This window comes from Mauremys reevesii, linkage group 1, assembly GCF_016161935.1.
Source record: "Mauremys reevesii isolate NIE-2019 linkage group 1, ASM1616193v1, whole genome shotgun sequence".
Lineage (NCBI taxonomy): Eukaryota > Metazoa > Chordata > Testudines > Geoemydidae > Mauremys > Mauremys reevesii.
Genome location: NC_052623.1, coordinates 125,402,879 through 125,430,157, shown reverse-complemented (window position 1 = coordinate 125,430,157; position 27,279 = coordinate 125,402,879). Strand labels below are relative to the sequence as shown.

At 42.9% G+C, this 27,279-nt stretch overlaps 1 protein-coding gene across 6 annotated transcripts in view; it reads left to right on the top strand.

The window, feature by feature from the left end:
- Positions 1-27,279, top strand: part of OCA2 (OCA2 melanosomal transmembrane protein) — a 290,480-nt gene that overhangs the window by 17,955 nt on the left and 245,246 nt on the right. For 4 of the 6 annotated variants that reach the window (XM_039499788.1, XM_039499735.1, XM_039499828.1 and 1 more), the window contains exon 1: positions 8,076-8,679. The exons of 1 other annotated variant lie outside the window; for it this stretch is intronic. In XM_039499788.1, the coding sequence (XP_039355722.1) occupies positions 8,603-8,679 (77 nt within the window). In that variant the 5' untranslated portion in view covers positions 8,076-8,602. Of the gene's footprint in view, positions 1-8,075; positions 8,680-21,455; positions 21,505-27,279 lie in introns of those variants that run through there. One more of the 6 variants, XM_039499971.1, reaches the window with a different exon arrangement.

Below are 27,279 nucleotides of genomic sequence, written 5' to 3'. Positions count from 1 at the left end.
AGCACCATTAGAAGTGAGTACCTGTCCTTAAATGTAGCTCGTAGGAATTGATGGTTTTCTGTCCCTCAGTGGAGGTGTTCCGCACCTTACCATATTGACTCCTTTCTTCTTTCCAGTGGATTGTTTTTCCAAATCCCAGTGGAAATGAAGAACAGTTTATGAACAACATTGGGGAACTTCACCTTTCTCAAAATTAGCAGATATGTGTGGGTGTATAAAGAAAGGTATCTTTCATATCTCCCCTTTTTAACTTGTTGTGCTGTTATAAGCAGATATTCTAGCGGACAGTTCTCTTAAAAGAGACATTCATTCCAACACACAATCATTGAACACTAAAATGTCACTTTCCCTGGGGCTAGTCAAATGTCAGATCTCTCTGCAAACAGGTGTGCACCCTCACATTAGGTGCACTGAAAATCATTCTGTAGCTAGTAAGTTTCTAAGCATCACAAAAGTTCCCAGAATAATGATCAAGTTTTTAAGGATTGATGGGTATGCAATCCATGTGAAATTGAACATAGCAGTTGAAAAATAGGCAGGTGCAGTTGAAATGAAATTAGCCTACACATTTTAAAAAAATACAGGGTCACTATGAACTGTGATTTTTTTTTTAACACTACAAGTCGTAAGGAGCTCAAGTGATTTAGTCTCTGAAAGCTAAAGCTGCTGAATGAGGCACTGAAATGCTCACAGCCAGTGCCCAAGCGAGCGGGTCTCTGTTTAGCATGTACTAATGGGCCTGCATGGGCAACTTGGAATCAATTGTGCAGATAGGTCAACAGCAGCCAGTGGCTATGTGGAACCTGATCCACAGTAGCCCATGAATCAATCAGTGACCATAGTGTGAACGGGGGGCCAGTCTTGTCAGAGTCAGAAGTGGGGGTGGGTGTGTTCTGGTTTCATTAGTTTGATCACTATTTCTTTGCACATATCTTCTACGCTCTGTATTTCTGCCGCGACGTGCAGTGATTTTACTTCTGATGTATGAATCTGTTAAGATGAAGTATTTTGTTTAAACAATAATTCCCCAATAGGTCCAATCTGTGGTTTGTTATTGATAGGTATCAACTAGTTCATCTTCCCGAGTGAAATAGGAAGAGTTATTGCTAATGTAAGCAGTTTGGTAGTTACAGTAACTCCCAGTTTAGAGAGATGTGGCAAAAGAAGCTGACTTGTCCGTGGTTTTATGTAATTCAAAAACAGCTGGGAGAGGCTGATGGCTTCACTAGTGGTTCATGAGCTATTCCCTCTCCCTCCCTGAGTAGTTAGAATAGAAAACAGGGTCCATCTGGCATACCATTCACAGTGTCATTGTTATTTCTGGGATGCTGTAGTATGAAATGAAGCTCTGGTGCTATTTTTGCATGAAAGTCTTTATGTAACACATCGATACTGACAATTTGACTGAATTTGTGTGTGTGTGGTGAGGCATTAAATTTGTCTTTGGAGTAGGAACTGTTATGCAGGAGATAAGCCTACCATAGGATATGTAAGCCAGAATTAATATGCTTGCCTGCATATTGTAAATCAATGTTTTACAACTACTACTCTGCCCACTTTGTACTTTTATATAATGTGATTTTTTTCCCTGCTACTTTTTTAAAAAAGAAGCAGCCTCAGATATTCTCGACTTTAATCTCTAGGAGTGAGTGATAGGAGCAACTCTACCTCCTCTGTCATGCCAGTGACATGTGAGATTCAATCCTCTTTGGGATTTATTGACAGCTGTTTCATCATGTAAACCTCTTAGAGTGAAAAGCGTGAACCTGATTTTAATGAATATGTCTGATAAAACGAATGGTAAATCCAAAGGAAAAGTGAAAATGGAACAGTTTCTGTTGTCTGGTGAACTGTTTTTAAATGTAGAATGTTTAAGGTATGCTTCAATATTACAGAAAACATACAATTTTACTCAGATGTAAAAATCCAGAGTACTGCTAATAAGTGTTTTGTTTTTTTTAAACTCCGTAGTATACAGAAAACTTAGACCAGGGCCGCCCAGAGCGGGGGGCAAGAGGGGCAATTTGCTCCAGGCCCCGAGCCCCACAGGGGCCCCCACCAGAGTTTTTCGGGGCCCCTGGAGCGGGGTCCCTCACTCGCTCGGGGGGGGGGGGGGGCGGCAAACTCTTGCGGGGCCGGGCGCAGGAGCTGCTTCTGCTCCCGGTCTTCGCCGGCGGGGGGTCCTTCCGCTCCGGGGCGGAAGGACCCCCCGCTGGCAAATTACCGCTGAAGACGGAGCGGGACCCGCCGCCGAAGCGCAGCCCGGTCTTCGGCGGTAATTCGGCGGCGGGGGGCCCTTCCCTTCCGGGACCCGCCGCCGAAGTGCCCCGAAGACCCGCGGCGGGGGCCCCCCTCCGCCGAATTACCGCCGAAGACCGGGCTGCGCTTCGGCGGCGGGTCCCGCTTCGGCGGTAATTCGGCGGCGGAGGGGGGGGGCCTGCCGCGGGTCTTCGGGGGCACTTCGTCGGCGGGTCCCGGAACGGAAGGGCCCCCCGCCGCCGAAGACCCCGGGCCCCCGGAATCCTCTGGGCGGCCCTGACTTAGACTGTTCAGAATTGATTTCCATTTACTTACTGAATGCAGCATAGGTGCTTTTCAGCTCTTATAAAAAAGACAAGTATTCGGTGTAAAAGTAACACAATGTGATTTTTGCATTTAAAACATAAGAACATGTTCTAACAGCATCTTCATCTCATGTCTATTTGGCACATAGGAAAACGCAGTTTTTTGTGCAACAATGCAAGGAAGCTGGAGTTATTATAGTGAAGGATGGCATTTTCACAGAGAAATTCTTAAACTCAGCTTTTTGGGTATTACTACTTTGATCACAGCTTAAATAGTAACACACCCCCAGAAAGTTGCCTTTACAAATCTTTTCATAATTGTATAATGGTATTGAAGAGGATTATAAATTCAGAAATTTCTTTCTAATCTATTTAGTTAGAAGTCAGACTATCCTGGACTTGGTACAGAAAGAAGTGTGGCTAGTTTTCATATTACATACATAAATACAATATAGGTTACATTTTTTTGAAGCAAATAGCCAAGACTATTTCTAATTCTGAAATATCAAGAACCAGATCCTTAGCTAGTGTAAAATAGAGTAGCTCCATTGAAGTCATCCACCAGCAGAGCTTCCTTCACTACCAGGCTTCATGTCACCTTTCTTACCTCTCAAAGGGTAAAAGTTTATTCAAGCTGTAACCCTCAGAAGAATTCTTTTCAAAAGTTTACTGGTCTATAAAGATAGGGGATGAATCTCAAGTGACAAGCAATTGAATCAACTGATTGCACACATTATTATTGTATTATAAAAATGTATCGAATGTGGTCTTTTCTGAAAGCTAATGTCACACTGGTGATTAATATCATTATGACGTGTGTATTAACACTATATGAGGAAATAGGGATATTTAATTATATTATGCTTTAAAGTTTGTGGCCAAACAGGGAGAAACAGACAGGAGAGAAGGCAGCTATTTACCTCTCTCCAATGAGATTAAACAAGGTGTGACCAAAAACCAATGGAAGTCCCATTTTACATACAAATCAGCAAGGGGATGGGAAGTCCACAGGAAGGGAAGAACAGCATGAGGTCATTCTGCCTCTTGAAACAGTCATTGAACTTTGGAAGATATAAGCAAGGACAGATGCCACCTTTGACATCCATCACTAGACATCCACTAGGGAACAGAGCTCTTACATGTTGAGAAAGATGGGTCCTTCAACTAAGGAGAGGGTTGAAATCTCTGGAAACTGAATATAGGTGACAAACCATGTTGAACAAAGCCTGTTTCTTGCTAAATTAGGTGCAAGACTTTTACATGGGTGTGTTCACTTGTATTAGCTTGTAACTCTTTTAACTTTATTCCTTTTACTTGGCATCACTTAACCTATCTGCTTTTGTAAATAAGCTTGTTTTACTATTCCATTTAAACACAGCAGAGTTGGTTTACATTAAGGGTGTATTTCCCCCAGTTCAGTTAATAAGTTGTGATGTATTTTTGAGTCTCTAGACAGAGGAACAAATGAACCATATTATTTCTCTGAGCTGCCCAGGAGAGGGCTGGGCATTGTACAGAACATGTTTTGGGGAAAATTCAGGACTGGGACTGTGTTGGGGTCACCTTGATAGTTGTAACAAGGCTGATGGAGGCCACTGCGGGGCTTCTGGGGTTAGAGGTGCAGAACCAAGGCTAGCTGCGTAGCACACAAATACTCAGGGTTTGATCTGCATGCTTGTTGCTGACTGTGAGCATCCTAGGCTGGGAGTTACAGTAGCAAGGCATTGTGAAGCTCTCCGAGTTACAGGGAAAGAGGTGATGCAACCTCTCTGAATTGCACCCCAACTCCTGTGATAACCACTCCTTCATTAACAGCAGCCAGGCTCACAATGAGCCCAATCCTTTCCCCATAGAAATTAGCATGTTTTCCCATTTACTTCAATGGAAGCAGGATCAAGCCCTATATAAATAAATGAATAACAATTAACAATGGGATTTGCAAAAGCTCCTAAGGAAGTGAGGAGCACAAGTCAGTGGGATTTGTGCTTCTAACTATCTGATGCTATAGAAAAACTCACCCTAAACTAGCAGGCCTTTAGTTTTGTTACTTAGTTTAGTGCTTTTCTGTTGTTGCATAACCTGGTCTTTCAACACGTGGCAGTAATACTCATCCATTTAATGTGGATAAGAACATGTTTTTTTCTCTTGCCTGTGATTTTGCTAATGCTATCGGGAGGTGGGGGACAGCAATTGTAGATTTAGTACCTTCACTGGTCTTACTTGACTGCCTTATAGGATATATATCTTAAAGTAATACAAATGAATTTTTTTTTGTGTGGATACACCTTGCATTTTATTTGTATGGGTGTCTGTTTCTCCTAGTAATCTTTTCTTTATTTTAAACCAGTTTTTTTAATATTTCATAACCTATTTTCTTTAAATGCCCAGATACTGGTATTTTGCTACTATCTAGGGCCCCAGTCCTGTAAGCTGTGTGTGTGTGTGGGGGGGGAGGGGGCTCTGTGACTGTGTGGAGCCTTATTGACTTTATTGTGGCTCTCAGAAATGCAAGTGACCACCCAACTCACAAGCTCAATGCCTATTTATGTTAATCTTTGGGACTTCTTTTGATTTGTATCTGGATTCTTTTTTCTTCTTCTTATGTTACACTGTTGCTCTTCTGTGTAGAGCATCCAGTCAGCTCTCTCCCTCCAGTGCCTATTGCTGGGGCATTCCCCAGCTTGACTGCCATAGCACACCCTATTGGAATATCTTCTTCAGACCATTGGCTCAGAAACACATTTTAAAGAGCTCTTTGTCAGTACAGCCGGTGAGGAATTTTTTGATGAGTCAGTTTTCTGTTGGAAAATGCTGATTCATCTAAACCTAAACTTATTGCAAGAAAGGATCAGTTTTGACAAAACTTTTGTGAGAAAAGCTTTGATAGTTCAGGATGTAATTTCTGGTCAAAACCAGAGCCCCACCCCACAATAGCCTGGTAAGTAGAGCACTCATGTAAGTTACCTGTGTTCAAATGTTCTGAATGGGTTCTGAGATCTCCAAATCAGTCCCTTGAACTCAGGTCTCTCACATCCCAGATGAGTGCCATAACCACTGGGCTATAGAGTCTGTCTTGCTCAATGGGCCAATGAATATTTAATTATTGATACAAAGTGGAACAGCTCCAGCAGGAGTGATTGACAGATACGCACCATAGAATACCCAGTGTTACTCAACTGTGATGTGGGAGGCCTGGGTTTAAGTCCTTGCTCTGGCTGATTTGGGAAACCCAGAACTTGATTAGGCAGATCAGGGATTTGGCCCCAGGACTCAGATTTGTGCAGGCTGGGAAAACAATGTCCTGCCCAACTGTGTCGGTCCAGTGTTATTGTTCATCTCTGAACTAGGTTGAACTGATTGTTTTATGTGATCGAGCTGGGACGGATACACTTTGTTGCTAAACAGTGGCCTAATTTGTGCTCTGTTTTCGGAAGGCAATATGAAATACATTTATACTTCCTTCTGAGGGAGTTGTTGATTTAAGATCATTGAACCTTTTTGATGCTTAGGAGTTTACAACCAGGTAACGGTGTAACTGTCTGATTCAACACATACTAAGGGTCCAGTCTTTTGATACAATGCCTGTTTAAAATGCTTTCAAAACACTATGAAATGCTGGTTTTCTTATAGACTAACTAGGTTGTTCAGGCACTGTATTGCCTAGAAAGTTTTTCTTTTTCTTTTTAAATATAAAATTATGGTATGATATTTGTTCTTGTAAAATATATATTCCACTAAACCACTCTGTCCAAGCTACTACTGTGCCCTAATGTGCCTCTTTCATGATGGGCCCAATAGAAGAGATTTTTAGTACTAATTCTGCTTCTTCTCAACATAACCCCAATCTGCAGGCTGCTGTAATGTGTTGCAGTGTGAGAATCTGCTGCTCCATTCAGTGTCTTTCTGTTCTTTTGTTTGCACTGTCATACATTTCTGCAGATCTCTTGTCACGGAATCCCCTTGCTTAGTCAGCAGCAAACCTCTGACATTTTTAACTGTGGTGCATCTCACTTGGTCTCCCTGCCCCGGCATGAGCAGGGGGTCAGCAGATATTCCCTGGATAGGCCTTGTTTGACTAAACTACTATTAATGTACACACGATTAATCACACCATTAAACAATAATAGAATACCATTTATTTAAATATTTTTGGATGTTTTCTACATTTTCAAATATATTGATTTCAATTACAAACACAGACTACAAAGTGTACAGTGCTCACTTTATATTTAGATTACAAGTTTTTGCACTGTAAAAAAAATAAATAGTATTTTTCAATTCACCTAATACAAGTACTGTAGTGCAATCTCTTTATCATGAAAGTTGAACTTACAAATGTAGAATTATGTACAAAAAATGCATTCAAAAATAAAACAATGTAAAATTTTAGAGCCTGCAAGTCCACTCAGTTCTCCTTCTTGTTCAGCCAATCACTCAGACAAACAAGTTTGTTTACGTTTTCAGGAGATAATGCTGCCGGCTTCTTGTTTACAACGTCACCTGAAAGTGAGAACAGGTGTTCTCATGGCAATGTTGTAGCTGGTGTCGCAAGATATTTATGTGCCAGATGCGCTAAAGCAGGGGTTGGCAACCTTTCAGAAGCGGTGTGCCGAGTCTTCATTTATTCACTCTAATTTAAGGTTTCGCGTGCCAGTAATACATTTTAACATTTTTAGAAGGTCTCTTTCTATAATATATTACTAAACTATTGTTGTATGTAAAGTAAATAAGGTTTTTAAAAATGTTTAAGAAGCTTCATTTAAAATTAAAATGCAGAGGCCCCTGGACCGGTGGCCAGGACCAGGGCAGTGAGAGTGCCACTGAAAATCAGCTCGCCTGTCGCCTTCGGCATGCATGCCATAGGTGCCCACCCCTGCGCTAAAGATTCATATGTCCCTTCCTGCTTCCACCACCATTCCAAGGGACATGCGTCCATGCTGATGATGAGTTCTGCTCCATAACAATCCAAAGCAGTGCGGACCAATGCATGTTCATTTTAATTATCTGAGTCAGATGCCACCAGCAGAAGATTGATTTTCTTTTTTGGTGGTTTTGGGTTCTGTAATTTCCATATCGGAATGTTGCTCATTTAAGACTTCTGAAAGCATGGTCCACACCTCATCCCTCTCAGATTTTGGAAGGCACTTTAGATTCTTAAGCGTTGGGTCGAGCCTGTAGCTGTCTTTAGAAATCTCACATTGGTAACTTCTTTGCATTTTCTGAAATCTGCAGTGAAAGTGTTCTTAAAATGAACAACATGTTCTGGGTCATCATCCGAGACTGCTATAACATGAAATATATGGCGCAATGTGGGTAAAACAAAGAAAGGGACTGTAGCGGGGCGGCTGCCCCACTCCCTGAGAAGTTAGGCCGCAGCAGGCCACTGGGCCTGTGCAGATGGACAGCCAATAACAAAGGGGCTTATTGGGAGCCAATCAGGGCCCAGATTGGAGGCAGCCAATCAGGGCCAGGCTCACCCCTATAAAAAGGCTGCTCAGGGAGGGAGCAGGCAGTCGGTCCCAGACCTTCATGGGGGAAGATCTGTCTCCAGAGCAGGAGACTAGCACCTAGGACAGTGCAATCCTGGACAGGCCCGGGGGGAGCAGAAGGGAACTCCAGCCCTGTCTCTGCCAGGCTGCAGGCTCTGAGGGGAAGGGCCTAGCCAGTGTGAGGAGTCGAAGGGGAAGTGGCCCAGGGACGTGGACAGAAGGAGAGAAGGAGGAAAGGATGGCTGACACTAGAGGGTCCCTGGGTTGGGACCCAGAGTAGTGGGCAGGCCAGGGTCCCCCCCTTCCTTTACACCTGGCCGACAGGAGTGGCTGTCTGGGGCAGCACCAATCCCCTGCCAAGAGGGGTGTGACTTTGGGGGTGCAGTTGCCCACATTGGCTGGGGCACAGAGAGACAGCTGATTTGTCCCCCTCCCCCAGAAGGGGGCGAGGATGGACTAAGGGGCACTGCGGGAGGGCAGTGGCTCGAAGAGGACGCTGCAAGTTGGGAGCAACACAGGTCCACACGCCAACTGAGGGCGAGACAACGGATGGGACACCACTGGGAGAGGGCGCTCCACTGGACTGAGCTAATTCCCAGAGGCAACCAGCAGGAGGCGCTGCGGTGGTGAGTCCCAGCCCCATCATAGGGACATACAATTCTACCCCAAGGAGTTAAGTCACAAATTTAATTAACATATTATTTTTTAATGAGTTTCATCAGTATGGAAGCATGTCCTCTGAAATGGTGACTGAAGCATGAAAGGGCATACGAATGTCTAGTACAGGGGTCGGCAACCTCTGGCATGCAGCTCGCCATGTTAAGCACCGTGGTGGGCTGGGCCAGTTTTTTTACCTACCACGTCTGCAGGTTCGGCTGATTGCGGCTCCCACTGGCCATGGTTCACTGCTCCAGGCCAATGGGGGCGGCGGGAAGTGGCGGCCAGCACATCCCTTGGCCCGCACCGCTTCCCACCAGCCCATTGGCCTGCAGCAGTGAACCGCAGCCAGTTGGAGCCGCGACTGGCCGAAGCTGCAGATGCGTCACATAAACAAACCGACTCGGCCCGCCGGGGTGCTTACCCTGGTGAGCTATGTGCCAGAGGTTGCCAACCCCTGGTGTACTGCATATCTGGCACATAAATACCTTGCAATGCTGGTTACAAAAGTGCCATGCAAATGCCTGTTTTCACTTTCTAGTGACATTGGAAATAAGAAAAGGGCAGCATTATCTTCTGTAAATGTAAACAAAGTTGTTTGTCTTAGCGATTGGCTGAACAAGAAGTAGGACTGAGTGGACTTGTAGGCTCTGAAGTTTTACACTGTTTTGTTTTTGAGTTCAGTTATGTAACAAAAAATCTACATTTGTAAGTTGTGCTTTCATGACAAAGAGATTGCACTACAGTACTTGTGTGAGGTGAATTGAAAAATACTATTTCTTTTGTTTATCATTTTTACAATACAAATATTTGTAATAAAAATAACAGACTTTCATTTCAATTACAACACAGAATACAATATATATGAAAATGTAGAAAAATATCCAAAATATGTAATAAATCACGATTAATTTTTAAAATCACAATTTTTTTGAGTTAATCGCATGAGTTAACTGTGATTAATCAAGAGCCCTAATAATAATTACTAGCAATTGTACATGACTGGGCTTTTTTCCACATGATTCCCTGCCATTTTGACTTAACTATCTTATTCAATATGGTATCTTTATATTCCAAGATGAAACTTAAGGAAATCCCTTCTTCTCCATTTCTAATGTTTCTCTTTAGAGGACTTTATGCCTTTTCCCTGGAGTCAGTGTCTTCCTCCAGGAATCATAACTTAGCCTTTTTTATGACCCTTATCCGGGTGTGGCTGGAAGGTTGAGGCTTGCTAGGCAAATAGTTAATGCATAGCAAGCTCCATGGCAAATCTACAGTGCAGTAGCCTGCCACATATTAACTGGAGTAGATTAAAGTGAACTAGGCAACTTTTAGCGTGCGGTAGCAGGGTCCACATGGACAGTGAGTGTGTGGCAGGCTGATGTGCTTTAGATTTACACCCCAGCCTGCCGCATACAAACTGTTCATCTAGACAAGTCCTCATTGCAGCATTGAGTGAGTTCTTTTAAATTTGTAACCTCACTGGAATCAGAAAGCCACAACTTGCCTGTTGCACAAGAGAGGCTTGTCGTCTCTGTGGAGATTGAGCAGAGTCCCTATGAATGGTAATTTTACTGTAAATCATCAATAATTATTTGTTTGGGGGAAAGTCCCATTAAAAAATCTGAGAAGTGCATGTCTGCTTTTTCCAGACTTTAATGATATCCCAGGCTTACTGATTGGGAAGTGTGAATCCAGGTCAAACTTAGATATGGGAGGGTTGTCCTCAATATAAATCACACTTCATGTATATATTCTTGCAGGGGAATGTCAAAAAGTCTGTCATTTCAAGAGCAAGATGGAACAAAAACCAGTTTTTATGAGACTAGAGGGTAACTAAAGTGTAGTTCTGTACAAGGCTTAGGGGAACATAGTCCATGTCTGTGTTGAGAGAATCTAGCATCTTGTAACTGGGGGCAAAGAAATGCCTGATTGATATCATGAAATGTGCTGAATAGAATGGATGGATGGATACTACATTGCTAAGGCAAAATCATCTACCTATTGAGAAGGGGATTTTCCCCTTCAAACCCTGGACTATAGTTTTTATTATGGTTGACTTCTGGGTGTGTAGGAACTTGTTGTTACACAGGGAATTGTCTGAGATTATTCAAGAAGAGTCGTAAGTAAAAGAAAGCTGAACTAGTGTTAGAATTCTTCTCCCTTTTGTCTATCTACTTTCTGGACAAGTGACACTGTGGGGAGTGCCTAACTCAGGGGTTGGCAACCTCTGGCACATGGCTCGCCAGGGTAAGCACCCTGGCGGGCTGGGCCGGTGTGTTTACCTGCCGCGTCCGCAGATTCGGCTGATCGCAGCTCCCACTGGCCGCAGTTCACCGTCCCAGGCCAATGGGGGCAGCAGGAAGCGGTGCAGGCTGAGGGATGTGCTGGCCGTGGCTTCTCGCCACCCCCATTGGCCTGGGACGGCGAATCATGGCCAGTGGAAGCCGCGATTGGCCGAACCTGCAGATGTGGCAGGTAAACAAACTGGCCTGGCCCGCCAGGGTGCTTACCCTGGCGAGCTGTGTACCAGAGGCTGCCGACCCCTGGCCTAACTCTAGTGAATGTACAACAAACAAACAAACTAAAATCTTAAGATGTTCATCAGTTTCTATAATTTGTTATCCTTGTTGTTTTTTAGATCCTAGTCAATTGAGTTTATGTATTCTGATCTTGTGTTTCAAATTCATCTTCTGTTGACGCTGCATCAGGAACCTGTGTTGAATAGCTAAGTGTATTAACATAGGTTAGATGACGCCTTCCTAGACTGTGGTTTTTCTGTCACTGCTCCCTGCTGGGGCCTTTAAAAGCAGAAGGAATATGCAGAGGTGCTGGAACAATTTGTAGAGTCGGGGTGCTGAGAGCCATTGAGCCAAACTGTAAACTCTGGATATGAAGGAAACTACTTCAAGCCAGGGGCTGCTGCGACACCCCTAGTTCCAGCACCTATGGGAATATGCCTTGAAGCACATTGGCTAAGTTATAGTTTAATAACTCTGAAAGCCAGCATCTTTAGCAAATATGGCCTAAGGCTGTTGAGTTCACATTTTTCTAATGCTACAGTAATAACATCGTTGTTCATGGTGTTTTACAATAACAAAAGAAAAGGTCACCAGCCCCAACTAACTCACAGTTTAATTGGGATACTATATAGTGAATGGTGACCACAGATTGTAGTGCCATGTGGAGGGAGGGAGAAGGAATATGGCCACAAGGAACTGTAGCAACTAATGTTACAATTTTTAAAAGTAAACTAAAGAAATGTTGCAATTACAGCTATTTTTTAGTTGTGTTTTTGTATCCCGCCCCGTGAATGATACTATATGAAATGCATGGTGTTGAATTATTGTGTTTTTTTCTTTTGATAAGGATGTGAGGGAAGAGTTGGACTTTTCCTGCCAGCCTCCACCCTCTGCTTCACTTCCTACTCTAATTAAAAAAGCCAGCCATCCTTTAAAACCAAGGAATCTGTCTATATTGTTGACATGTTTTCTATAAGACTGTCATCTGTGTGACTAATTTTTTTTTGACTCTATACAATAATTACACTTTGAACTCAGAAACGCGTTTCTAGGTGATCTCCTAGGGGACAAAGACAGCGGGTATAAATAATACTCTGTCCAAATCCATGAACCTGAATACACAGGGCAGCAATTCTAAACTGAAAATTATAGAAAGAACAACAGTTTCTATTTTGGGTTCATTTTTAGATTTATTTAATAAATTATTCCTGTTTATCTCTCAGGCTTGGGCAGTTGACATGCGATAGAAATGAGATGAGTATGTAAGTCTGAAAATAAAATGAATGTTGTCAGCTCATTAAATGTCTTTGTATATTAAATAATTTAATATTCCAAGTTCTGTTGGAATAATTCTGTCCTAGTATTTTGTAGGCTTCCTGTAATATATGAGGAAGTCTAGTGCTCACATTATCCTGATTCTAATGCAGTCAGCCTTTGAGCTTGTATACATGCTTAAGAAACTATGTGAGTAACATTTCAAAAGAGTGGCCTCTATTTTGTCGGTGCCATTAACACCAGTAATATTTTCACCAAGTTTGTATGTCTTGCAACTGAAATGTAGGTATAAATTTTGCACTTCTTAAGGACCTGATTGCAGTTGCAAATCAGATCATTAGGGTGACAAGTAATCTGCTGTATGCCTGCAATTTATTTTTAAAATGCTAAAACGTAGCTACAAACTGCACCTGTCAAAAGGAAAGGCCAGCTCTGGCGCACTTGGAAGTGTATACCTTAAGGCTAGCGTCTCACTGCCTATGATGTGTGAGTGCAGTAGGGAAGGAGAGCGGTAAGAAGCCTCCTTCCAGCTATGGTGATGCATGTAAGAGCTAACCATGGCTATGCCCTTCCTACATACCAGTCAGCAGAACTGTTTGGCTTCATGGGTGTGTGTGTGCAGACTTATCTTCTTTAAGGGAAGTAGCTCTGCATGCTCTCCTGTGTGTTAGAAGAACTCCCAGGGTTGATTTTCTCAGTGAGGCAAAAGGCCTTTGGTGATACTTCTGAGGTTTCATGGCTTTGCACCATGCACAGTGCAGGGATGTGCCTAAATGGCTCATCTAGCCCTTTATGACTTAAAAAAAAGACACTCTATCCTCTTAAGAGTTTGTCTTCTCCAATGTATGCCTGAGAAACCCCACTATTCTGGATCACTGTGGAGAAAACCATTTGAAATCTCAATGCCTGGGCACAACATGTGTTTTGAAAGCACCTGTTAATAGGTGGACTTATTTATTAGGCCCAGAAAGTGCAAATAAACATTAGAGTTGTTGGCCTTTATCCTTTGTAACGAAGACCCCAACCCAGTGAAGTGTGCAGTGCCCTCGGCTCTCGCTGAGTTCCCTGGGAAATGGGAGGAGACCACACCTGACAGGATGGAGCCCTGAAACTCAGTAGAGTCTGCCGCTCTTTCTTATGTTGAGTTGTGCCTTATATGATGTTGGGATGGAAATAGGAGAACCCCAGTGAAAATATCATTGCAAGACCCTCTTGACAACCTTCAGATTGTCACACTCCTCAAAATGCACTGCTGCAATTTGAGTTATTGGAAAGATCTATTCAAATACCAAGGGCCAGATTCTACTTTCAGTTGCAACAGTGGAAATCCAGAGTAATTACACTGACTTCCATTGATATTTGTGGTGCTGTAACTGAGGCCACAATATGGCCTCAAAGTACTGCTTTTCCCATTGTGGTAGCAAATGTACTTGAAAGCCTTTAAATATTGACTGCTTAGCTTTGCTCTTCATTCATGCTAGCACAACTAGAAAATCCTAATTTTTAAAATTCCTCTTTCCTTATTCTTTCTCCTTCCTTATTCACATGCAATTTCTTTGCCTGTCTTTTCTTCTTTTCTTGATGTCCTTTTCCTAACCTTTTCAGCTTCATTAGTCTGTCGTTTCTTCTTCTGCTTCTTTCTTTTAAAAAATGTTTTGAACAGAAGCTAGAAATTCACTAAGCTGTCATTTTGTCAGGGTATACAATTGTGTGAGGGACCCTAAGTCTGTTTGGTTTAACATGATTATTAATTCCTAATCCTGTTTGAGACTCGAGAATAATGTTTTACCAATTTCTTAATGATTGAAGACCAGCATATTTTAGAAGATGTTCACAACGTTCAGTTGTTCCACAAATCTGTGTTTCTTTCTGTTTTGTACTAGTGCCCATCAGCTTAGTATCTGAGCTTTCATCAATGCCAGAGAATCATCAGATGTAAAATGATTAAAAATTAATTCCATGATGACTTTCCTAGCTTTGAGAAGTGTGATTCTTTGAAAAAATCATATATTTTTGAGGAATATCAATGTTAATTTATCATAAATTCAAGATGATAGCAGATTTAGTTAAACTAAAAGCTTTTAGCAATTCAGAGGAGAGACGATGCTGGCATTTAAAAGTTACCCTTCTTGGGTGTGTTATGATGTTAAATATGTAGCCATGCATTAAAAGGTTACTGAAAATATTTTCTTAAAGCAGATTCATTTTTCAGTGTGCCCTGTAGCATTTGGGAATAACTTCTCTTGACAGGTTATCTGAATCTGATGCATAGAAATGTGTGTTTTGGATTTGGACTACTGCCAATCTACACTGCTTCCTCTTACACACTTGTAAATTGTTGGCAGTTGTCAACAGCTGGACTGTTGGCACCACCTGCTTCTAAAATGTGTCACCTCCTTCCTCCCTTTCCCAGTTCTTGCTCTGCTTCAGCTCAAGGCATCTGCTTTTCCCAGAGCTCTAAATTTTTCTTTGCTGAAGGAGTAGGTGGAGGAAAAAAGCTGCAACTGCATTTTCTTTCCAACTTTGCAGCCCTCCACCGTGGGCTTTTTTTTGTACTGTGCTCATTGAAAGTTCTTCTCTTGGTTCAAACAGGGCAGAAGAAGAATGAAGGTCAATTTAGGCCTCTTACTCAGACTCTGATTAGACCAGGTTCAGATCCATGAATTCAACACCATCTTCTCAGCCTCCCTCAGTGGAGTCACTCTTTGGAGAGGTCAGCCTCACCTTATTCCAGTTCTTTATCCAAACCTTGATGGCCTCCTAAATAAGCAGTTTAAGCATGCCTTCACATCAGGGAGAAAAGAGAACCTTGCCATGGCAGGTAAGAATCTTGTGATATGGTAAGCTTCAAGCAAAGGTAGCAGCTGATATCTAGATCCCTGCTGGACATTTATTCTATCAACATAGTGCCATGACAAAACCAAATCATAACTAACTCAGATCCAGTCTAGGCTCCAGTTCTGAAAATCTCAGGCTTGGTCATCCAAATCCCTGGCCTTCAGAATGACAGTCATTCATCCGCCCTGCTTTCTAACTGCCTGGCTGTTACTGAACTTAAAGATGCCTTGCCTAGCAGAACACTCCATGAAGGGAAGGGGTGATACCACTTCCTTTCTCTCACTTTAGGCAAATGCTTCCAGTGGCACAGCTACCCTTGCGTGATGTGCTGGAAGGCAAATTGCACCTACAGAGATGAATCAAGCGGAGTGACATGCAGCCGATGAAGTAGGTATTCACCCACGAAAGCTCATGCTCCAAAACATCTGTTAGTCTATAAGGTGCCACAGGACTCTTTGCTGCTTTTACAGATCCAGATTAACACGGCTACCCCTCTGATACAAGCAGTGTGTGTGTATGGTACACAAGGAATGATTTCCAGCTGGGATAAGTCCAGCCCAGTTCTTATTGTTTCTTTCTAGGGGATGCCTCCTTTTTGATCAATTGTTTCTTCCTTTGGCTTACAAGGGGATTCTGGTTTGAGTCTCAGCTGCAGTGATGTGCACGGTACATTTACAGTCCAGCTACTGGATGGGGAATTCTCTGATTGGTTATATCTTCTGTAATATCTGGTCAGCAGTTGGCAGCTCCAACACCTTTGTGCATTTTGGGCACCGTGGGCATTACTGGATAAAGGGAAATTACTCCGTACAAATAGCCAAAGAGAAAACAACACAGTATATAAAAAAAATGCCTTCATTGCTAAACTTTTTTTGACATCTTAATGGTGCAAGCTTTTAAAGAGTCAACAGGTTATTTGCTGATTTAGTGACATTCTTAAAGTGGTCATTAAAAACTGTCTGGAGCCCACTTAGAGATGTGAGCTGTCAAGATGGCACTTCCTTCCTCAACTCTTAACATGTCAATTGATCAAACTGCTTTTATACTGGGTAATCTTGCCAACGGAATTGTTTAGTTTTCCTATGGTGTAAGTGAAACCACTGTGGCTCATTCATGATAGAGAGATAGGTATGAGATATATCAAAGGAGCAACAGTTGATTTAAACAATTGCTGTAGGGTGGGGCAGTGTCATTTTTTCAACACAGTCACAGTCATTAAATAGATTTTATGAATATGGATGGAAGAATATGTTTAGCATTTACTTAACTATTTAAAAAAAAGTTCCCAAGTTTTTACTTTGATAACATGATAGATTGTGGCTACATTATGCAAATATATATTTAAAAAATCACACAGTTCCCCAAACCAATAATTATTCTAGTACATATGACTTGATGTAAGGACGAATATTCTCTATTGAGTCAAATTAGGTGTGCTCTGAAAAAGGTTTTGTAGATGTTTCAAAATGTATAACTAAAGAATAACAGGCCTGCATTTGTCACTGGATTCTTGCCTGATTAATTACCGTATCTTCTGTCTCTCTACCCCAGGGCTTATCCCCCAATAAGTCCTGCTTAAAGTTTTATTTACTTTACAATTATTATTCAGAAAAGCATACTTGGCTCTCTTGTATTTCTGTGCTTCTTTTAATAAGCCACCTCTGTGACTTCTGTGAGGCCTTAGATATAACTGATCTGCTGAAACATTCTAACTTTTTCTGAAGCAGTTTTGCTGTAAATGTGTTTTATCTGGTGTCATTTTCAAGGAGTCCTATTCAAAACTGTTGACATTCTTGCTTGCAAATTCACCCCTTCTCCAATTCTATCTGGTTCCTTTCCATAGAAGTGAAAATTTTCATTATTTTCCATTGTCATAGAAATCCCTATTTTACTGGTATGTAATGCAGCTGCTTAACAGACAACATGTGAAGCATTATATTGACTGGTGTTTAAAATATATTTGTTCTCTTATAGGGAAGAGAAATGTATTGCACTGTGTGGAATGATTAATCTCTTTTCAATGTCAGACTAAATAATTAGGAGCCTACTATCGCTAGTGATTAATTTAGCAGTGTTTGTCAGCTAACAGCAGAACTTGTGGTCTGATTTCCTCCCTCTGGTTTTGTCAATATGTTTAAGGAGAAGCTTCTTTTAGCAGCAAATTCTTTGCTTTGGTGTACTGAGATTTGAAAACTTGCTATTTTTTGCATTGCAATTTCCAGAACAAAATCTTGCCCTTTCCTATTATTTAAAGGAAAGAACAGTGTAACTTTACCTTGGGTCTAGGAAAGACTTTGCAGGAGTGTGCTCCACAGTATGTCTGATGGTGCATAAGTGTAGAAACTCAGCTAGATAGGAGCATGTTCTGAGAGGAGAGTCTTGAGCTTCTCTCACAGGCCTGATCCAAAGTCCATTGAAACCAATGGAAAGACTCCCCATGACTTCAGTGGGCTTTGGAAGATGTCCACTCTGCCTGGTCTTAGGAACAGCGTGTACAGTGCTCCTCAGTCTGCCTAATACATTAGGGTTGCCAGGTGTTTGGTTTTGGACCAGAAAGTCCAGTTTTAAGGGAACCTGTACAGTCTATGGTCAGAAGTATTGACTGGACACCAAAACTCCAGTTACCGCAATTTTCCAGGGCCATATCTAGGGCGGGAAAAGAGGGCAGCTGCCACAGGCGCAGACCTGATGTGGGGAGGTGCAAAAATGGGCTGGCACAGGATTGGGCCCAGTGGTGTCATCCCTCCAGGATTGAGCCCGGAGCCCAGGGCAGAGCAGCACCTGCTGGGCAGGAGTGGGGAGCATGGGGAGGAGGGGCCGCCCTGCCCCCTGGCTGGAGGTGCTTTAGGTTCCACTTTGCCCCTGCCCCCGAGTGGGGCTGGCTTGGCTGCTGCCACAGGCCTGGAGGAGCCGAAGCTAAGGAAAGAGAGTCAGGCCTGGCCCCTTGCTGGGTGCTGGGTGGAAGAGGATCGTTGTGGGGAGCTGAGCAGCCCAGGCAATTTTGACCATAGCTGTAGTGCAGGGGTGCCTGAACAGGGGGAGGGACAGGGAGCTATTGCCTCATCACTTTTGAAAGTGGGAGGGACAAGCCCTTCTCTTTTTTCCCTGCCTTAGGGGCAAGTAGGTGAAGGGGGTGGAGATGCGAGTCATCAACCCGCGCCAGCCCCTACTCAACCCGGGGCTGTCTCCTATTTGCATCCTGTGGGCGGGCAGGCAGGTGGGCTCCATGTCAGGCTGCAGCCCCTAGCCCTGGCTCCATGAGTGGCAGATGACTAGTCCCCTTCCGAGCAGAGGGAGCCCAGGTCGGGGGCAAGAGTGGGAAGGGAGTGAGTGGGGCCTTGGAGGAAAGGGGCGGAACTGGGGGCGGGGCCTCAGGGGGAAGAGGTGGATCAGGGGCAGGGGGAGGTTCCAGGACTCCTGCTGTAGTGAGAAATTGGAAAGTTGGCAATCCTGTAATACATGCAGCATAGTATGAGGAGCTCTCAACAAACAAATGGGAGCTACTGGACCTCTCCCTCCTCCTTATCCCTCCTTATAGCCGTGAGAGGGCAGTGGAGAGGACAGGGAAAGATAATCCTTTTCCCCCAAAGCAATTAGAATGAGATGTTGAAGGAGGGAGCGCACTAGGCCTGATTCTCCGCTACCTCTGCAACGTAGATGTAAAACACTACCAAACCAGAATAGTTCATTCACTCACATTAGGGCGAGGGCATAATGATAGGGTGCTGTGGGCACCAGAGGTTCCCATTTGGTCCCCCAGGCTCTGCATGACTGCGGTTGAGCCCTGCCTCCTATGCCCTACCCATTAGCTTTTCCATGAGAAAGCGTGGTTCAGTCCTGAAAATTCCTGCCACAGACTTCCGAATGACTTTGCAGCATTTGCATTACTTGTGAGGTGGAGAGTTTTCCACTGACCATGTCAGTCAATTTTCTGGGTTCCCATGGAAACAGCCAGACACTGTGTGTTCGTAATATCAGTGATTATGAAGTATGATCTCAGTTGTCAGGACCTGGCTCATAAAAAGGAGGCTTCTCTCCATCAGTCAAAAGCATAACAAATGGTACATCCCTCTCCCCTGCAGCCCAAACCTGTATGCTTAGCTCTCAGCAGCTGCCAAAGGGTTAAGAATACAATTTTCTGTCTCGAGAACAGTTTGTCTCTTAATTAATAACAACATTCCCAGCTGCACTGTGAATGTGTTGAAAATAAATGCTGGAAGAGACGCTTGAATACTTGACAGTAGTTACAGTTATACTTGAGGCAGGCTATACTTTTCTTTTCTGAAACCTGTATGTGAGAGGGATCTTTCCATGTTGCTAGTGTTTTGTAGTCACTGGAAAGGACACTGTCAGTGTTTTTTCCTCATGGCTATTGATTTGTTGTTTACTATTCACTTTTCATAGTGTCTTTGAAGTATGAAAATGTTTTTCTCTATTTGTATTATCTGTTTATTTCCCCTTACGTTGTGGATGAAGCTGAAATTAAAATGGTGTATTCTTTCTCTCTAATTATATTTTATGTCTACCAGCTTCTCTTAGTTAGGGTGGGTGTGTGTGTTTTGGCCCAGAACTGTGGGAATGGGGAAGTGCTTGTCAGACACCTTCACCCCTGCTCTGCTGTCTCTTCACCTGTGCTGAATGTAAGCTGAGTTCATTACAGCTTAGGATCTGGCCCTAAGTTCCTAGCCCATGCGATTGTGAAGATAACCCTCTAAGTGCAAACTGATTCCAGGGTTTAAAGTTCAGCATGCTGATTCCCCCCGCCCCCAAATAAGTGGTCCATGCCACAGTTGCTCAGGGCTAGCCAGTGGGTAGGGAGGGATACACCTAAACTGCTGCTGCTAGTTTTTGGGCCAATGTAAATGTCCTGTTTGCCACAGGCCGCAAGAAGAGGGGCACCAGGGTCAATGAATCTGCATAAACGTGGAGCAGTGCTCCTTCCCAGAGCTCACTCCCAGACCACCTGTGTTGACCCTAAATGAACCTTCAGTGCTGTATGTGTGAGACCAACCACTAAGACAGCCATTGTATGGGGGTTTTAGTGGTGCAGAGGTCCTTGTACTAGACCTCCATACTGGCATGAATTTCACACGTAGTTATTGCTGCCTAGTCCACATCATCCTTCATGATGATTTTCTAACTTTTCTCCTCTCTAAAATTTTTCTCTCTGAAATTTTCCACCTTTGTTTCTTTATGCTCTTATTTGTTTTATAGTTCGTACCTCTTTCATTCTAATTAGACCCATAACCTCATTAGGGAGTGGGGTCTTCTGATTTCACCAAGGTTGTCGTTTTTCTGTTGCTCTTTTCTATACTTGTGTTTCTCTTACTTTTTCCACATTTTTATTGTCATGAACAATACTGTTTTGTTCTGAAGAAAGATTTCCAGTTTCAACACGTTGCTCGTTCTTTCTTGGCAGTTGCATGAAGCTAGAGTGAAATTCAAAGGTGACTTAAACGCTGCAGCTTACACAGCAGTAAGTGAGGATGTTACATGTTGAGGGAGAGGAAGGGGTAGGGTTATCAGAGCTAATGTAACCAGTATGAGGTTGTAAGATGAAGTAGCTATACCTTCTTACATCGCTTTTACCCTTCTTTTGGTTGCACTTGCTGCTGTCCCTTTCCCTTTCAGTTTCCTTGTGTGTTAGTTACTCACTTAGGGGTAGATGATGGTTTTACTGTGTGCCCTGAGTAAGGAGCAGCATGTAGCACTTTGAGTTACAATTCAGCCCTTGCTTCCCTTGTTCTCCAGGATGGGAAGTAAGACAGTGCAGATTACTTTCCCCTTCACACCTGCTCAGCGGAGCTGGCTGATGCATTGTGGTGCTGGAACCAAGGCTTTTTCCACTTCCTGTCCACCTGCATGGGAGTAGAAGTGGCCCCACACTAGACTGGAGTTTACACCATTTACACTAGCTGAGGATCTGGACCTCTATTTCTAAATAGAAATATCTACTGTTTAAAGCAGGAGGATCTCATTGTGTGGAGGAGGTATCCTAATTCCTTACAATGAAAATGGCTGCGATCCAGCAGTTCCTGATGGATTCCTGCTCTTTTACACAGCCCCATTAACTCATGGGGAAATGTGTGGGTGTAAGGGTCTGCTGTGTGGATCAAATTGCAGGACTGGGGACTAAGTCAGGAGATGTCTCTGTTTTAGGTATGTATTGTATATTTCTACTATCAGAGTATCCAGTTATAAGCCTATTTCCATGTGGCATTTTTTAAAGGAGCAAAATAGTCAGTGAGAAATAAATTTTAATCTAAGTAGTGTGGATAAGAAGTTCTAGATAATAAACCATTAGCAAAAGACAATGGGATCATTTGTAGACTGTTTTCTGGCTACTAATCTCAGATTTTAATTTCTTTATTATAACACAGTAGCATGTGTCATTATGGAGATTGTTTATGCCACATGTAAAACTTAGCAATACATAACTCCCACCACGCTCTGTCTTTTTGATTGAACTTTATCATTGTGCCCCAAGTTCCAGTGTCCTATTTTACAGGAGAAGCAGTTAATCATTTTTTGTATTATATTATAAAATGAGCTTATGAATTCCTGATCATAGATTCATAAATTGTATGGGCAGAAGGGACCACTGCGATCCTCTAGACTGACTTTCTACAGAACTCAGACCATAGAACTTTGCCAAAATAATTCCTGTTTGAAGTAGACCAGATCTTTTAGAAAAACATCCAATCTTGATTGTAAAATCCCCAGAGATGGGGAATGTGTCACAACCCTTTGTAAGTTGTTCCAATGTTTAATTACCCTCACTGTTAAAAATTTACAACTTAGTTTTAGTCCAATTTTGGTCAAGCATCAGCTTTCAGCCACTGGATCTTATTATACCTTTGTTGTTAGATTGAAGAGCCCATGATCAAATATTTGTTCCTCATGTAGGCAATTATAGACTATGATCAAGTCAGCCCTCAACTTTCTTTTTTTGTTAAGCTAAACAGTCTGAGCTCCTTGAGTCTATCACTATATGGCATGTTTTCAATCCTTTAATCATTCTTCTGGCTCTTCGAACTCTCTCCAATTGATCACCAGTCTTCTTGAATCGTGGACACCAAAACTGGACACAATATTCTAACAGTAGTCACACCAGTGCCAAATACAGAGGAACTACAACCTTCCTACTCCTACTTGAGACTCCCCTGTTTATGTACCCAAGGATCACCTTAGCTCTTTTGGCTATAGCATTACAGCTAAAGCTTCCCGGGATAGAGTCCCTCATCCTGTACCTAGGGCCTACATTCTTTGTTCCAAGATGTATAGATTTACTTATGGCTGTATTAAAATGCATATTTTGTTTGCTTGTGCCCAGCTTACCAAATGATCCAGATCACTCTATATAAGTGACCTGTCCTCTTCATTATTTATCACTCCCCCAATCTTTGTGTCATCTGCAAACTTCATCAGTGATTATTTTATGTTTATTCCAGCTGTTACTAGATTTGTCCATTACTTTGGGGTATGCTCATTTATTAGGGTTACTCTTGGGGGCGAGGGGGTAGTTCTGTAATTCTATCAATGTACTGCTTGTGTCACTTGTGTTCTCATACGGAGCTCTGCTGCAAGTTCCCTCCCAATGGTGTCTGTTTTTGAAGTTTTTTTGTTGGAGAATTGCGACTTAATACTTCAAAAACAGACTCCAGTGAGAAACTGCAGAACTGGAATTAATTTGAAAACTGGACACCATTAAATTAGGTTTGAATAAAGACTGGGAGTGGATGGGTCGTTACGCAAAGTAAAAACTATTTCCCCATGCTAATTTTCCCCTACTGTTACTCACACCTTCTTGTCAACTGTTTGAAATGGGCCATCCTGATTATCACTACAAAAGTTTTTTTTTCTCCTGCTGATAATAGCCCACCTTAATTGATTAGTCTCCTTAGAGCTGGTATGGCAACACTCATTTTTTCATGTTCTCTGTGTATATATATCTTCCTACTGTATTTTCCACTGCATGCATCCGATGAAGTGGGTTTTAGCTCATGAAAGCTTATGCCCAAATAAATTTGTTAGTCTCTAAGGATATGTCTACCCTACGAAATTAGGTCGAATTTATAGAAGTTGGTTTTTTAAAAATCGTTTTTATACAGGTGATTGTGTGTGTTCCCACACAAAATGCTCTAAGTGCATTAAGTTGGCGGACTGTGTCCACAGTACCAAGGCTAGTGTCGACTTCCGGAGTGTTGCACCGTGGGTAGCTGTGAGTAGCTATCCCACAGTTCCCACAGTCTCCACTGCCCATTGGGACTTTGGGTTGAGATCCCAATGCCTGATGGGGCAAAAACAGTGTCGCGGGTGGTTCTGGGTAAATGTCGTCAGGCCCCCCTCTCCCTCCCTCCCTCCCTCCCTCGCTCTGAGAAAGCAACAACAGACAATCATTTTGCACCTTTTTTCCTGGGTTACCTGAGCAGATGCCATACCACGGCAAACATGGAGCCCGCTCAGCTCACCATCACCGTACGTCTCCTGGGTGCTGGCAGACGTGGAACTGCATTGCTACACAGTAGCAGCTCATTGCCTTTTGGCAGCAGATGGTGCATTACGATTGATAGCAATTGTCGTCGTACTCCTGGGTGCTCTTTTAGCCCACCTTGGTGAGATAGGTCAGGGGTGCCTGGGCAGACATGGGAGTGACTCAGCCAGGTCATTCCCATCTTCTGGCGAGCAGCCAGGAGATGATGATGGCTAGCAATTGTAATGCAGCATCTTCTGCCGAGCACCCAGGATATGACGATGGCTTGCAGTCGTACTGCACCGTCTGCTGCCAGCCTAAGATGTAAAAGATAGATGGATCAAAACAAGAAATTGACCCAATTTGTTTTGTGAAATCAATGGCCTGCTAAACCCAGGGTTTTGAGTTCAATCCTTGAGGGGGCCATTCTGTGTGACAGTTGTTTGTGTTTCTCCTTGATGCAAAGCCACCCCTTTTGTTGATTTTTAATTCCCTGTAAGCCATGTCAGTCGCCCCTCCCACCGTCAGATAATTGTTTTGCACAAAACTAGGCGAGGAGGCGACGGCAGCGCAGTGACGAGAGGGACATGGTCATAGACTTCTCACAAAGTACAGGCGGGCAATGTACCCCGGCAATATGCACATCATGCTGATGATCTCTGCATGAGCTCTGCAAACATGCTGGCCAAACAGGAAATGAAATTCAAAAGTTTGCGGGCCTTTTCCTGTCTACCTGGCCAGTGCATTTGAGTTGAGAGTGCCGTCCAGAGCGGTCACAATGGAGCACTCTGGGATAGCTCCCGGAGGCCAATACCATTGAATTGCGTCCACACTATCCCAAATTCAACCTGGCAAGGCCGATTTCAGTGCTAATCCCCTCATCGGAGGTGTAGTAAAGAAATTGATTTAAAGAGCCCTTTAAGTAAAAAAAAAAAAACCCGTCGTTGTGTAGACGGGTCCAGGCTTAAATCGAGGTAACGCTGCTGAATTCGACCTAAAGCTGTAGTGTAGACCAGGCCTAAGGTGCCACAAGGACTCCTTGTTCTTTTTGCTGATACAGACTAACACAGCTACCACTCTGAAACAGGATTTTTGAGTGCTGCAGGGATCTTTTAGCTTAGGTATGAGGAGTGTTGCTGTAGAGCGAATGAGGAAACTAAAAGACACCCACGGAGGGCGGGGGCGGGGGGAGAATGGAACTGATGCATATTTTGGATTCAGGCATCAGAACACTTGAGCATGGGTAGATGTTTTTGTAGAGAAACAACAATGGTTCAAGGGAGAATACTAGATTTGTTTATGTATAAACTGATGGCTCATGGGAGTATACCAAAGTTGTTTTGTTCAGGCTAGACAATGGGAGCTGATCATTCCTGGCTATGGGCAGTGTTCCTTGGAGGGAGCTCACAATGCAATTAGGGGGCTCCAGTATTTTGGATACCAATAAAGGATTTATTACTAGAATTGATCTGATAACTACTGAACTGGATGTGTGCAGGAGTGGGTTTTCATTAACATCTGGAGCAGAGATCCTCCATCATGTAGTGCTTCCCTGCTTTTCTGGTCCCAGAATTCCATGCAGTTCTTGCCTTGAAATCTCTGTTCTCTATTCTGTATGCTAATGGAGATGCCTCCTTGTCCCATCTTTGATGCAAATGAGGCTAGGGGAGTTTCCTTAATCCTGTCATCCTTATCCCAAGGGTTTCGGTGTGTCTCCCACTGCCTTTTCATTGCTTTTTGTAAGTTTTCCTTCTGATCGGCTTTGGTTCAAGCAGAGGCTGGGGTCGGGGGGTGTCTTTCGTGAGTCAGACATGCTGGGTACTGCACTCTGGTTCCCCAGGAACACAGAGCTGCTAGGTAACACAGGTCATTGCTAAAAATATTAAATCGTGTTGGGTCAAAAATCAGTGCCTGTGGGGCTTTACTAGAAACACACCGACTCAGTAGTGATTCCCTGTTTACAATTAGATGTTGAGACCTGTCATATAGCCAGTTTTTAATCTATTTAATGTGTTGTGTTCACTTTGTTTCATACTATTTTTTTAATCAAAGGTCTGTCAAGCAGTACCACGTCAAATGCCCTATAGAAGTCTAAGTCGATCACATCAACACTATTACCTTTATCAGCCAAATGTGTAATCTCATCAAAAAAAGATATCAAGTTAGTTTGACAGGATCTATTTTCCATAAACTGATGTTGATTGGCATTAATTATATTACCCGCCTTTAATTCTCTATTAATCGAGCTGTATTAGCCACTCCATTGTTTTGCCTGTGATCAATGTCAGGCTGATGTGCTTATAATTACCTGGGTCATCCCATTTGCCCTTGTCAAATATTGGCAGAACACAAGAAACTTCATCCTGCCGTCAGAATTGTAACTAAACATTTCAACTTCTGGTGAAAATTTCTGCAAGGAATGTGTAGTTAGAAGATATTGTTAATGTTAAATGAGCCTAAAATTATAAATCCCAATAGTATTTTTATTATGATTATGGATTTTATTTTGTAAAAACGATAGGGTTTGAAACAATCGTTTTAGACTGTGGTTGAGTTAAATGAGGGCTCAAGCTCTCAAAAATATGGAGGTTTTTTCTTTTAACTTTTTTAATGTGAATGAAATGCTCATAAAAAGATGGCATGTTGACAGCCTTAGAGAATGGAGCCATCTCTTCACAGAACAGACCGTGACAATGAAACTTACACTCCAGTGCCAATGTGCCGAAACTTTGATCTGGAGGGGCCAGGTAGTTCAGTCCCTATGCCCAATCATTTCCTAGTCTTTCTTCTAAGATTGCTAACAAGGTGCGTACAGAGGGGCGTGCGTGTAAGATGTAGACCATCTACTGAAATCACCATCTTCAGTTCACATAGGCCATAGCACAGCTAGCAGATGATAACAAATATTGGAAACTATCTGGCAGATTGAACTGGACAGCTAAGGCCCTGATCTTGCAAAGTCTTATGTACATATTTAACTTCACACAATGTGAGTAGTCCCTCTGACTTCAGCGTGGCTACTTGCAGTGCATAAAGTAACAACTGTCTCAGTGGATCATGGATAGAGATGTGATCAGTGATGTAGCTGCGTACTAACTTATTTGTGGTTTTGGAGATCGGGACCAAGGTCTTATATCAGCAACAGAAGCAGAATGGGAGCTAGTATAGGGATCAGAACAAAGAGATGATGGGTTCACAGTGGCCTGCAACAATGAAGAGGTAGGTTGATGCATATTGGAACCTCTGCATCATTCCCATCCTTGGCTCCGTATACAGTGATTTAAATAATCCATTCTAGAGGTGAAAAAGCATGGATTTCTGTGGGTAGATCCTCCTCCAGGGCAAAGTTTACTGGTAAGGTGGAGGTGGAGGAAGCCATTTTTTACCACAGATGCTATTTGATTATCAGTGGTTAATGATGAATCAAACAGGATCCCAAAACTTCGCAACCAGTTTGATGA